This window comes from Phalacrocorax carbo, chromosome 9 (assembly GCF_963921805.1).
Source record: "Phalacrocorax carbo chromosome 9, bPhaCar2.1, whole genome shotgun sequence".
Classification (NCBI taxonomy): domain Eukaryota; kingdom Metazoa; phylum Chordata; class Aves; order Suliformes; family Phalacrocoracidae; genus Phalacrocorax; species Phalacrocorax carbo.
The window spans coordinates 15,730,617-15,745,308 of NC_087521.1; the positions used below are offsets into that span (position 1 = coordinate 15,730,617).

At 36.4% G+C, this 14,692-nt stretch overlaps 1 protein-coding gene across 4 annotated transcripts in view; it reads right to left on the bottom strand.

Moving 5' to 3' along the window:
* Nucleotides 1-659: 659 nt before the first annotated feature.
* GTF2A1 (general transcription factor IIA subunit 1) overlaps nt 660-14,692 on the bottom strand; it is a 35,311-nt gene continuing 21,278 nt past the window's right edge. For 3 of the 4 annotated variants that reach the window (XM_064460513.1, XM_064460512.1, XM_064460515.1), the window contains 4 exons: nt 12,901-13,034; nt 11,687-12,007; nt 9,581-9,670; nt 660-5,238 (listed from right to left, as the gene is read on the bottom strand). In XM_064460513.1, the coding sequence (XP_064316583.1) occupies nt 5,131-5,238; nt 9,581-9,670; nt 11,687-12,007; nt 12,901-13,034 (653 nt within the window). In that variant the 3' untranslated portion in view covers nt 660-5,130. Of the gene's footprint in view, nt 5,239-7,363; nt 7,451-9,580; nt 9,671-11,686; nt 12,008-12,900; nt 13,035-14,692 lie in introns of those variants that run through there. The other variant, XM_064460516.1, reaches the window with a different exon arrangement.

Below are 14,692 nucleotides of genomic sequence, written 5' to 3' on the forward strand. Positions count from 1 at the left end.
ACCACTCCTTACAATTCTTGGTTTGCTATACCTTTACACCACTATAGCTACACGATTAATTCAAAATCACCGCATTCCAAAATACAACACCCCCCATACAGGCAGTATACCTATAGCTTGCATGCTTTCTGATTATATTTAGAATTTCAAGTTCAAAATTGAGGTTTAAAAATAAAGCACAAGTCACATCTCAAGATCCTGCTTTTAGCCAGAAACTAAAAAGGTGTCACCTGCTTACACTAGAAAGGCATTCTGTCAAATCAGCTTCACTGATGAAGATGAAAACTTTGGGATCAGCCAGCTATCACCCAAGAACTCTGTATTTTACTCAATATTGTCTTGCATTTCCACTTACAGGACTAACATTTGGGTGGCACACCAAGTTATTCAACCAATCTTGTCTCGAGACCTAAATCCCCAGTTACCATAGGGAGAAAATTCTTAAATAAATATGGAAGTCTGGCCTCTAGATTAAAATGCGTTTGTTTTTTTTTTTAACACTGTGATGACATTAAATGGAAAGTCTGCAAGGCAAACTCAACAAGTAGGTGACAGTGAAGTTACCTGCGTGTGATCAAAACAAATTCGGAATCTTCAGTGTTATTACATATAGTCATTAAGCCTCATATATTAAACAAATACACATGCAAGATAGTAAATGAAGTGGCAAACATTTTTAAATAACATCTTTAATTAAAGTTTTTGCAAAGGCAAAATATTAAACTTAAAATAGGTCTTAGTACATCAAAATACTAAGTTCTCTAATTGTATTCCAAGCATGGCCTTTGAAACATAATATCCTGTATATCACAGAGGAGCAACCTTGATCTGCAATTGTACAGAATGAATTTTACAAACATAATAAATATATTTACCCCCTTACACATAACAGTATATGTACAACAGCAGTTGACAATAGTAGCTCAGAACAGCAAAAAAGGATATTCCCCCACTCCGTAATCTACTGGTACCCTATGCACTCTGTAACGTGTCTCATTGGATGGCTGTTCATATAGCTAACCCAAGGTAGTTCTTCCTGTTAAAAAAGCTCCTTTTGTTCCACAATGTCTAATCCACCAAATAATAACTAAAAGACACACTGCATGAACTGCCTGAAAAAAGTAGACAACAGGGAAACCAAGGGACTGCTTTTCACACATTTCCCAACCAGCCACAGCAATGGGAAAATGAGACTTTCAATGCCAGACACCAATACGTAACAATATGAAAGTTTCTTCATCTTGGATAGTCACTAATCTCGAAGTCTGAAAAGAACTCTAATTTCGGTTGGGGTGTGGGGGTGTGGGTGGGGTGGGCTGGCGCACAGTAAGCCCCATGATGCTGTGTAAGGCAGCCCAGTATCAATCCAGTGTGTGTTATTCTAAAACCACTGCTCGCTTCCTGGTCATCATATTGCATTCTATCAAGAAGCTTTTGCTTTGGGGGAAATTTGGGGGGACTTTGTTTTTAAAGGAGCTTTTACAAATTGAAGAGATTGAATCAAAATGAACTTTAATTAACAAGGTCTCTAACTCCTTCACTGGAATTAAGAAGTTTTACTCTGGTAGTGTTATGTCGTGACATAATTACTGCTAACTATCAAGCAGTGGAATTATTTTCACAGACTCAATGAAGTTTACTTTAACACTCCTAATTGTGCAGCAGAAAAAAAAAAATTTTTTTTTATAAAAAAAATCTGTTACACCACACATGTTCTTTGCTCTTTTCTAGAAACTGTGCTTCAGAATCACGGATCATATTCTCGGAAATAAACTCGGACCACAATTATCACTTTAAATTTTGTTTAGGAAACCGAATTATGTTCAAATGCAACTTATCAGTACAATGCAGGAACAAGAAGTATGAAGCCTCAAAGGAATCTTGTCACTAGCCAGCAACTGAGGGGGAATAAAAACATATTTTATTTAAATAGTCCAATATAAAAGCTCCTTTATGTGACTAAATTCTCTATTATCTCCTTAACAGAAAACATTTCAATTTGTTTTCAACTTAGATGTTTTAAAATGATTGCACACACTAAAACCCAACAGAATTAGAGCAAAGAAGTTTTTCTGATTGAAGGACTGCAGGAATCAAAAAAGAAGTATTGTCATATTGGCGAAACAGGTATTCTGCAAACTGAAAAGGCACGAGACTCCCAATTTTGCCCAGTTGCTCTACAAGTTTCCATCAGCTATCATGGTTATAATTATGAAGTTATCTTCCCCATTTTTTCCATCATAAAAGGTGCTCCATTATCTGTGCAAATTTTAACATAAGACCTCTTGAAATCTTTACTTGTTTCCATAATACTGAACTATTTAAATGGGGAGAAAACAAAACCAAAAGAACATACTGCCAGGGGGGTGGGGGTGGGGGGAATTTATGAACTATGAACACAGGAATCCCTTGCCCTCTGAAAGGAATGGTTTCTTTGGGAACTAATGAAATGGTCTGTTCAGTTATATTGTTAAAACCATGATTAAAAATTCAAGTACAATAATAAAATTAAGCAAACTACATTCTTACAGCGAGCTGCTACAATAAAATGAAATTAAAACATGCTTTTTGATTAAAAAAAAAAAAGGAACACTTGATGTAGCAATAAGAGCACAGTTTGGTATGTTCATGTCTGACTGGCTTTCTGAAAACTTCACAGGTATTTGAAGACAAAACTTCTTATCTGAAAAGCATACCCTACAATTAGCTTGCAAGAGACTCTGCAAGTTCAGAAAGCTTCTAACATCCTTCAAAACAGGCTGGGCTTAAGTTAACTTTGAAGTTCTGCTATCCCTTAAAAATAAATAAAAAGGCTATGCAGCTTCTAGCATATATACGGGGGTGAAAAAAACCACTAAGCTGTCTGGAAACAGAGTGTTGTACAAGTAATCTGGGTTCCAGTAGTATGAACAGGAATCTATAGCTAAAGGGATTTTTATTCCTTTTATTGGTTTGGTTGTGCAGCGTTACGGGAATTTTTCTGAAGTCCACTACTTAAGACTTACTGGTAACAGATATGGAAAAGGTAAGGGAAGGAATTAGTTGGTACATTATTGATTTCATTGCAGTTGTACATAGAAGTGTCAACAGTGGTAAAAAAATAAAATATCTGCTTTGTTCAGAGTAAAGCAAACACCCATCAGTTTGAGATACCTTGAAGCCCCAAGCCAAAAATGCACTCTAAATGACGATTCAGTAACTTAAGAATGAATTGGAAGAAACATCAATTAACTTTTCATAAAGCTTATATATGTAGACGGCTTACTAACAACCATATGGCTCTAGACATAGCTTACAGGCAGTTTTAGTCTGTATCAATGAAAGCACAGGTGTACAAAATCACAGTGGGAAAACCCCTCTTTTCAATGAGTTTTGAGTTTTCTATGTACTACTGAGACTATGAATGCACTTGGAGGCAAGTAAATCAGACAATGAAAATTAAAGCAACCATAATAGACTGCTAAAATACACTTGTGACTTTGTTAAATAATGTTTAAGTAGTTTCATTCTCGAGCAAAAAAAGGTCAGAAATCATGGTTCAAATGTCTGCTTCTGAAAGTCTTCCCCAGTTTAGTTAAAATTATTTTTGCTGTGTCCTTTTTTCATCATCTTTCCAAGCACCCAATGAAACATAAAAGTTTTCTGAAATGGTGAGCCACATGAACATTCCTTCCTCAACAGTTTCTGAAGTATAATGCCCATTCCCTCTCCTCGTTCAAAAGTAACTGCATTTCTGAAAGCAGGGTTTGCAAGAATAACCTATGCATGAAGAAAAGGTGTTCACTTCTCAGGAAAGGAAGGGAAGAAGGGGGGAGGCAACCTTGTTGCTTTTCACAAACAACAACAACAAAAAAATCCCCACCACAAAACCACACCTCTGGAAAACGCAAGTGAAAAAGTGACTACACAAGGTTTAGTGCATCCAACTGCTTGATTTTCTGTTACCAAGACAGCCTAAAGATACTCTAGCAAAATTTGTGTTCTCAAAGCTGTGCAGCTCTCTTCATGAAATTACATGCCACCTGGAAACTTTAGAGAGATTAACTGCTGCAGGTAACTTACGGCTATACCTTTTAGTAAAGCGGATCTTTGATTAACAGCGTTGCAGCCAGGATGTTAGAATTTTTACGTGATTTTCTATATAAAAAACTTAGTAATTCTTGTGGTCTGTTGAGTTATTTGTGGATGCCTGGACTATACATGTATTAAGCAGGTGGAGGAATGCATCTATTATGCCATTACCTACATATTTGATTCAAAAGGTGTCCAAAGCTTTTTTTTTTAAAAAAAAGAACAATAGAAACTACATTATTCATCTCAGTTCAGTGATGCTGAACCACCACCAAACAGCAAGAATATAATTAACAAGTTAAGCAATCTGACTTTTGGGGGCAGGGGGAGCTACAGGTGCTTATTTAAAAAAATACAGCCCTAAATAAAAGGTATCACTTACATGAAGTTAAAATAATTTTGAAATATAAATGATCATTTTACCATTTTGTAACTGCTAAGAACAACAACCTGTTTATGGGTAACTGAATTGAAAACAATAGATACAATAATTAATGAGCATATCAGAATTAAAAATATTTTCCTTATACAAGTTATTTAAAATTTAACACCTTAATTCTTACCCTTCTGTACAAAGCTTGCACGCAGTTTAAGTAACATTCTGACCATCCTCACTACCAAAAGGAAGTGTTCAAAGCAAAGATTTGTACACACAATAAGCATTTTCAGATTAATAATCTATCAAAGGGAGGAGTTCCTTCAATCAGTGGAAGAAGTATTAAAATCTTAAATCAAGGGAAGAAGGGGGTGGGGGAACAAAGCCTTACATGCTAAATACCAGCTGTAGGTACCTGTATGTAGAATTGATAATTAAGGTATTCCTAACACACAAAACCAGCTCCCAGACAATACTATAGCTGCTACAGTCCATGGCTTGCTCATCTGAAGTAGTGTCTTTGTTGCCACATTTTACCTTTGTTCCGATAGTTTTGTTTATTGTTTATTTCTGATGTGCAGATACACATTTTGATTGGAGTATACGTCCAAGTCTCAACCTTTCCTGCTTTTGATTCTTCCTTTTACAGGGAGTTCTTTTGTTTTGCTTTGTCTTTTAAAACTTCACCATTCTGCATCCCCAATGGCTTTGGAAAATACATAATCTCTTCCGTTAAGATTCATGATGCCATCTTTGAGATGAAATTTCCATTTGTTTTTACTTCTGTGAATCTAAAACCAGGGGAAAAAAGTTGAACTATTACTCTACATCAGGAATAGGTAATAATGCTTAAGTAAATAACAGCAAGAAAAAATGAAAATAACTATTTGACATACATTACTAAATTACTACAAAGGTCTTGAAAATCAATTTTGCATTTAGCTATAAAAACCAAGCACTAATTATGCATACAGCAGTATTTTCTGTTTTCGTTTTTTAAACCAGGGATAGCAGCCATCACAAAGCCACATGAGTACAGAGGCATTCTGAAATTGAAAGCATATAGCACATTTTTAGAGGTGGTTGGAAAGAAAGAGAGAGAGATATAACCACCTGTGCTGCTTTAATTTGATTAAATTATCTTTGATTACACAGCCACAAAACTCCACTTGAAAGCCAGAAATCCTCACTTCAACCACTGTAACAGAAAGACTAACCTTCTAAACCAGCCCTGAAAGAGTCAAACACTAAGTTTTGTTGTTTACCCTTCTTGTCTCTACTCCATTCTGCATGGAAACTAGTTTATGTTATGTATAGATAACTGGCGTATTGAACTTTCTACTTCTAATATTAGAGTTTGACTCTGGGTTTCTGAAAGTTAAGTCTGGGGTTAAAAGCCAAGTGGATTATTCACAAGGTTTTCAGTCAGAAAATCTCTATGGTATGAAACACACAAGCTGATATAGAATATATGTACTAGCCTTATATTCTATAATTTCTCCTCAAAAGTGAGTCACTGTATATGATTTGCATTCCAATTCCCATCATAAAGTGTAAAGTGATAAAAGTAACATCTCCAGTATTGGGGATGACGTAATGAAGTTTCAGCTTTAACCTATCGTCTTCCCAGTTAAAATATTGGCCCTTTTAAGGCTTTATTTAGAAGAAATTTGTGAGATTAAGCTGGGAGGTCAGTCCAGCTATTTGCAACAAGCCAAGAAATAGCGGGGGGGGGGGAAGACATTAATTACATTCTTGCTCCCCAGGGAGTCCATATCATGGGTGCCTGTGACGTAATGGATCTTCAGGTTAGAGTGGATATTCCTGCTGACGCAGGGTAAGACAAAGAATAAAACAGTTTTATTCACGTTCTCTAAAACAATATTCCATGCAAAAGTAACTCTTCTTTCTTCATACCCATTCCCAAACAAATACTGCATGACTACAGGAATCAGGTTGACCAATGTGGTGAAGGAGATCAGGGAAGCTAGAAGGACAAGAAACAGCTGTAGTATTGGAAGACTTCAACTACCTTATGCCTACTGCATAAACATCAATGTACACCATTGAGGCTGTTTTAGAAACTATACAGTCGAGTCCTACTTCATGAAGAAGCTAAGTCAGGCACCCACAAACCCACTGTTCTTCTCTTGGTTCAAGACAGTGTGCAGTGCTTAAATTAGAAAATATCACTAGAACAGCAACTACATAAAACAAACATTTTCCCAGGGGTAATAAGAAGTCAATACATCCATTAGAATAGTGTTTAACTAAATTACGTTCTCATGTTTAATTTAAAATTAAAGGAAATTGAACTAAATTCAGTCTAAAGGTAGAAAGTAAATTTTGCAAAAAGACTAAAATCAAACAAAAAACCAAACAAGAAACCCACCAAAACCCCCACCAAAACCAAATCCAAAAACTAAAACAAGCAAACACCCTAAAAAACCCCACATATTGTAAAAGCACAGAGCAGATAAATACCTGCCACCTATCAACAGGCCATCAGAAAGAGCAAGAAACCACCAGTACAATTAAGGAGCAGGAAAACAAGATGGTCAAAGAAAATAAAGATCTTTCAGAAAGCTGAAGTGCTGTCCAGAAAGAGAAAAGATCATCATAAACTTTGCAGATAAAACATGTAATTAGGCGATCTAAAAAAAGTTAACTAAATTTTACAAAAGGCATAAACCAAAGGAAACCCCATTGCAATTTTTCAATTTTCATCAAGGAAGTCTCATCATCTATCAGTGCTCTAGAAACAAACAGTAAAGTAGCACCAGAACAGATGTGACCATAGCACTCAAACGATTATTAGTGCTGCTGTTTGGTTTGTGCTCATTTTAAGCTAAGAAGTCAGTGCCAACAGCAAATAAATGAACAAGGAAAGGTCTGGCTTATATACCCTACCTGCCCTTCCAAATGGCATTCAACAAAAATCCCTCATCAGAAGCGTCTGAGCTGCCATGAGGTAAGAAGGAAGGTCCCCAGATGAATAAATAACTGAAGAAAGATGGGAAAACAAGGGCAAGAACACTGTTTTTACAGTGAAATGAGATCATTCCAGAAGAGATTTGTGCTGGCTGGAATCTGCATGTTTTAAGATTTTGCTAATTATCTGGAAAACAACAAAATGTCACTGATGATACAAAAGAACAGTTACTGAAGAGCTGAAAACGATTTTACTGCCCTAGCTCATTGTGTAACAAAACAATGGTGCCATTCAACATATATGAAGGTAGTAACGATGGAAAAAAATTCCAGCTTACATGGATAGAAAGAAATGATGGGTTTGAGTTGACAATTACAAGTCAGGAATGAGACCCCAATGTTCTAAGACTTTTCCATAAGAATATCAGCTCTTTTTTCAGTGGTGTAAAAAGCACACATGAACTATAGCAGAACATTGCTACGCCACTTAAGAAACTGAAGGTTCACCTGTGATATGAACAGCTCCAATTCTCCCTCAACCCATCTACCTGTATCAAATGAGATACAGAAGAATAGAACAGATCTAGAGAACAGAAGTAAGAATAACCAGATATTTGGACAGCTGTACAAGTAACAACCAAGCAAAGTGCAGCTCTGATTTCAAAGAGATGACTGAGGAGGGTTATAATGGTCTCCAGTATCATAAAAGGCACCAGGAAACACCCTTCTAAATAAAGAATTGGAGGTATCATATAAAACTAATGGGTTAAAAACTAGTAGTTCTCCACACATCACAAATCATTTATGAAATTTCCTGTCATAAGACAACATTTACAAGGATTCAAAAAATAATCAAATTAATTTCTGACAAATTAAGGAAAAAATCCCTCTGCTGGCCATTTGATACAAAGCCACTATCTCTCCCACGAGAGACATTTCAGAGAAAGATAGTAAAATGCTCTACAAGAGCATCAATACCAGTTTGCCCTTGCCTCACTGTTCCAGAGGCATCCACCATCAGCTGACGTAGGACACTGCAAGAGGGAACTCAGCTCAGAACAACTGAGCTGATCCTAGGTGTTTTATGAGACAAACTGAACAATAATTGTCTGATAAGCGATGAAAGCCTTTTAGAGCACGTAGCAATAGAGGTTAACAACGGACACTGTCCTTACTGTTTTCGCATTCTTAAGAGGGTGAGTATTTCAGAGTAGTGACTGGTGCTCAGCTTTAGCAGCTCCCAACAAGCGTTTCTGACTGCTATTCTGAGGTCCCTCACTATCCTCATGAACTGCCTTGAAACTAACAGTTTTGGGTTACAGTCTGGAGGAGACAGATGGTTGGTATGTAGATACTGATACCATTTTCCTCTATCTTAAATTCTCTGTTGAATTTGATGACAAGTCTAAGCAGAGTCTGGGCATAACTGGAGATTTTTTTTAAGCAAGCCATTCCTCAGCAAGCTTACAGCTTTTTTCTGCTGTAAAAAGGATCCGTATTCATTGTAGTCCAATTAATCTAGCATAAGAAAAGAAAGAAAATCCACACTGAGTAATTTGCACACTACCTCAGTAAAAAGGTCTCTGATATCCTCTAGACACATTTAAAACAATTCTAGACATGGATGAATCCTTGCATATTCCAGGGCAAATAAGCAAGAAGAAATTAGTCATTATAGAGGAGCCAAGACACTTCAGCAGAATGTAAAGCAAAATAAACAAAAGCATTCCACGCTGCCATTTCAGTAAAGAATACACAGCACAGAAGTAACCTTCTCCTCTGATAAGCATTCTATCATCAAAGAGAGATATTTTTAGTGATCAAGAAACAATTTCCCACAAGTCTAAATCACAATGACTACTGCTTCCATTCATGGCCACAGCAAAGGTACAAACTACTTACAATAGCTCCCTTCTCCTGAGCCCATAGGACTGACCTTTCGTTACAGGTCACAAAAAGACACAATGGAGAGAAAGAAAATGCAGCCAAATTTTGCTAAGCTTTACTCATTACCAAGTTTACTACAAACACAAACCTGTTTTAGAAGTAAATAATAGCTAATTATTTTATTACCATTCACGTTATAACCTTTACAGACCTACCTGTACTTAACAGTCACAAAGATATTACTTAAAAATCATTACTTGATGGGAAGAACAACAGGGAAAGTAGAATTCTTGGATTCTGTTCCCTAGAGATTACCTTATCATACTGGCACACAACAACATTTTCCGTATCAAACAGTTCTTGTCCTTCCTCATCACTCACATCATCTTCACTGTTAAGAGGTTCCTGAAACAAACACATGCAAAAAGTTATGCTGTTTAGTAAGTTTAGAGCTGTTACTTTGACTACTCGCATGAGGCTACAGTCGTCTCTAGGAACTACAGCACCTAAAATGCATTTGAAGTGGGGAATATTAGGCTGTCCAGCAGAGGGCTGATGTACATACACTTCCTTCCTGCCCTCCCTCCTGAGATGATGTCCTTACCAATTTTAGTCCGGATCTTCAGTGTCCAGGCCAGATTCTGGGCACTGCAACCTTTTGTCACCACAACCATTCTTGCTCCTTTACTGTAAATGTTCTGATGCTTGCCATTTGTCTTTACAAAAATAATCGTTATACAGATTTTCGTTTTTCTAAAGCATCTAAGCAGTGGAAAGGTGACATTGGTCACATCATTCCCTTTGTACCATTAAAAACAGAACCTACATGACTTATTCAGATTTGATGTACCGCAAACAGAAACAGACCTCAACACATGCAGAGTTTTTACAGGAGGGGAAAAAAAGATGCTTTAAGATGATCTTGCGTAGATACATACAATCTCATGTAAATAACAAACATTTCAAAACCCAGAACAACCTCTAGTAAATACAGAACAACTTTTCTGAAGTCTTCTGTATAATCCTCATCTTCCCACCTTCTCCCAAATACATAAGCTAAACAGGGGAGGTGCTAGGGGAGAAGAGAAAGGTGTACTAGAGGTCCTCATTCCTTACAAAGTAATACTGTATTGAAGTTACTTCAAAATCTTGAAGGAACTGGTCCACTCATTAAGCAACTGCTGATGAGCAAAGGTACCAAAACTAACAGATCTCTGGCATACTGATAATAGTCTTGGCATATAAAAATTTTTCCACAAGAATTCTAGCATTAAGATACTATTAAAGAACACTTAATATTTAAGCATGATGACCTATACATAATAAGGCAACTATTCAAATATTCAAACTGACATCAATGCTGATCAATATAATGGAAAAGTAATGTGAACCCAGCCTCTAAGTTGTAACAGAAAAATACTGTCAGACACTACTGTAGATGTACTACAGAAAACCTGCTTTAACTCCTTGATAAAAATTAGAAGCTTTACCTTCATACACTGCGTGGGTGATACAGACTGTGAAATGCTACATATGCTCTTCATATTGGCATTTTAAATAGAATCTTAAAATTATTGGAAAGGCTGCAGAGAGCTGTGGAAATGATCTGACAGTTCGAAATGCATTTTAGGGATAGATAACAGTATTTCTAGCTTATTAATATTCCCCACCGCTTTTTTTTTTCCAGTTTTTTTTTTATTATTCTTGTGGAGCTTTTTGGTGCAACACACCAGAACTTAGTAAGAACCACTGGCTCAAGTCCAAAACCAAGCAAATTCAAAGTCTAAATGAAGTACATATTGTTAAGAACATAACAAGTTATGAAGAATATTCATTCCTGCTCCTATCTCCTGATTTTGTTAAATCAAGGTCAGATGTGTTTCTAGAATTTGCTTTATAATCAAATTTGAGTTCTCAGGCTTGTTCTAGTGTAACAGAAAGCAACGGAGCATCAGTGAGGTGGAGGTCAGACCACATCTATTTGTCCCCTCAGTGAACTAAATATATGCTCTCCTTTTTGTCAGCCTCCCTAACACCTTCCTTTTGTATGCACTCAGTCCCAAGTGGAGCTGACTATTTCTGTTTGCTTTTGAAGGTTTCATAATTTCACGGCTGACCTCTTCATAACATCAGATATATTACTGTTGAAGTTTTTAAAAGGGTATTTATGACAATTAACAGTTTTTGCTATGTCTCCTACCTTCCCCAGCTGTGTTTCAAGGTACTTTGCTAATACACACAGTTTCCACAACTTCAATATGGGAAATAAAGAACTTGAAGTACAAGGATAAGTTATATTCTTATTATTAACTCTCTTACTGGGATATAATATTACTTGAAGCATATAGTTTTCTTTCAAATATTGAAAAAAAATAAAGTTACACACAAACATGCTCCAGACTTCTGAAATAATAAGTTTACCTCTTCAACCTGGCCATCTTCACCCCCATCTTTCTCTTTGTCTTCCTCTTCATCATCATCATAGTCTTCTTCCTCATCTTCTTCTTCTTCAGATGATGTGTCCCCTGCTCCATCAACTTGGAGAACAAGTGGTGCTTGTGGTTGTGCCTGTTGTTGTTGTGGTTGCTGCTGACCAGCTGCAGGAATCTGTGCTTGAGCTGGTGTAGGGGCAGCCACTGTAGTAGGTATGACTTGCGTTTTATTTCCTGTAAACAGGATCTGCTGAGGCTGAATAATCACTCCTGTCTGCTGGGAAATCCCTCCAGGGATAGGAGCCAAAACCTGATGGAATATCATTGCAAGTACTGTGTCTGCTAACATAACAGACTACCACATCACTTACAGAAAACAATTAAAGCATATAAATCTGACTTGCACTGATTAGAGAAACAGGAGTTACAAATATTCCACCTATATCAGATATATAATTTAATCTTCAGTAACACACCTTCTTTCACTATTCGGTGTTAATTTTCTGCATTTGAATTGCTAAATCTAAGAAAACCTACTGTCTTTCCATTCTAAAATGCTAGAACTACTGTCACACCTAAGTTCCAAGCACAGCAGAGGAATGTTTAAATTTAAATAAAAGATTATTTTTAAGCCTTCTCTATAAAACGTTTAGCTTTAAACTCTCTGCAAATTGTTTTTCATGTTTGAACTGGAGAACTGTGACACAATGCTAAATTCAATGCTTACACAGTCTGGACACACAGTTGACCTTGTAAGCTGAACAAAAATCCTCATAAAACATACTGTATTCACCACTAAAATAACCAAGGGGGGTGTGGGGGTGGGGTGTGTTTGTTTTAAGTATTTTCTTTTATATATTATGTGACCCAGAATAATTTTAACCATCAAACACCTTTTTTGAAGAATGTAGACGAGGATTATGAACATAGTAAATTGTCACCAGGGGATGCACAAAATAAATTTTAAACTGTAGCCAGTCAGAATTTGGCAAGAACAAAAGTGACATTGAAAGCAATATGTCAAAACTGTTCATTTAAAAAAAAAAAACAAACCACACTTCGTAACACAGTAATTCTTTTTTTAAAACATACCGCTTCTGACTTTGCGTTCTATATCAATTTGCTCACAAAAATGCAAGCCTCTTTAGTAACTACTACAATGTTTTTTGTGTCAAGTGTACCTATTCAAAAATTTTTCTTTACCTGCTGAATAACAGGTGCTTGTACCCCACCAGGCTGCATTTGTGGTATGACCTGCTGCTGTAGAACAACTGGCTGCTGTGGTTGAATTATATACTGAGCTCCATTTGCAGTTCTAACTACTTGGAGGATCTGGCCTGTAATTAAATAAATATCAAATTAATCAAATGTAGAAATTCACTTTTTAAATTATCTTCGTTTAGAAGCTTGTTTCCTGGAAGAACACTGACAATTAAAGGACAGCATCTGTTTCACTTTCACCAGTGAAAAGATGCTATAGCAGCTGTGTCAGAAACAAAGAACTAGCAAGGTTGTTCACCATCTAAATATGATTGTGAGGTATGTAATCCAAAAACAAATTTACATATGCAAGCCAAAGCCTAATGCTTTAACACAGCACAGTATTTTAAATATCTCCCACTTACAAACATACCTCATGTTTCAGAAGACAGATTTTACAGATAGAAAGACAAATGAACATACACCAAAACAGAAATACAGTTATTCATCCCAAAAAATTCTATCCACTGCTAATGCTGTGGTGCTTCCAGAATCCTGTCAAATGATGTCCTTTCCTCAAATTCTTTTCCCTCTGATTACCACATTACAAGAAATTCCTGTATGCATACCTTTCTTTGCAATACTATCGTGCAGATGCCTTTTTGCAAAATCTGTCCTTACATTTATTATCCACATCTCTCTCCTGTTCCCATAATGCCTGTCCTCGATTTTCTTTCATTATCCTATAGCTTTATCATTTTATATCTTTCCACACTTCACAAAATACATCTAAGACTCACACACCTTTGGAGATGGCCTCCAACTCTAAAAAGCAAGAGCCAAGATATAGTCAAACATTAGCTTTCCACATTTCTAATCAGAAGGATAGCAGAGAGAAGAAATTAAATAAGATAATCCCGAACTTCATACATTTCCCTCAAAGACTGACGTTATTTCCTGTTCTCCCTCCACAGCAAAACACAAAGACTTATTTACTGAAATATATAAATATATCCCAAAGAAGGCATTACCCTAGCCCCTTGTTTCAGAAAACATACTATAAATATTTGTAACTGAAGGAAAAAAATTACAAATGTAACCAAAGTAACAAATGTGAGCCACAGATTACTCTATGCTGACAAGCATAGATGCCCTTCCTTAAAACTTTGAAAGATTTGAATTTCTAGAACAGCTACACATTTAAATTTTATTTCAACTACATATCCATTAAACATTCCAATGTTTAAAGCAGGGAGGTTAAGTCCCAGGTGATTCTGAGCAGACTAGATGAATTACTCTCGCAAAAGCAGCAACTGATTCTAAAAAATTAGTTTTCTCAGATCTTTACTCTCAACGCAGAACAGGTCTACAATCAAGTTTATAAAATGAGCATAATACAGAAGTGCATGAAGCATCAGATATGCTGTTCATAAAAATAACATTTAATTGTGTTCTAAATGTACAGCATGACAGTATTTAAAAATGATAAACCTAAAATAAAATTAACATTGCCAGAAAAATTAGAAACGCCACTGTGTGCGCTTAGCAGGTGCAAGAAACCTTAAGACATTCCTCATCTGAAATCACAGATGAAGTGATCCTGCCCTTTTATAACCAGTCTAGTATCTGTGATCAGATCATGCATCACAAAGCTCAGAAATAGGCAAAGGGGAGAGATAGCAATGCTTGTCTTCTTGCTTCATGCGCTTGTCTAAGAAGTGGGAAAAACCTGCACAGAATCTAACCCACACCACTGTTAGGCCAGAACCACAAGGTTCTTAAGACGCGCAAGTCA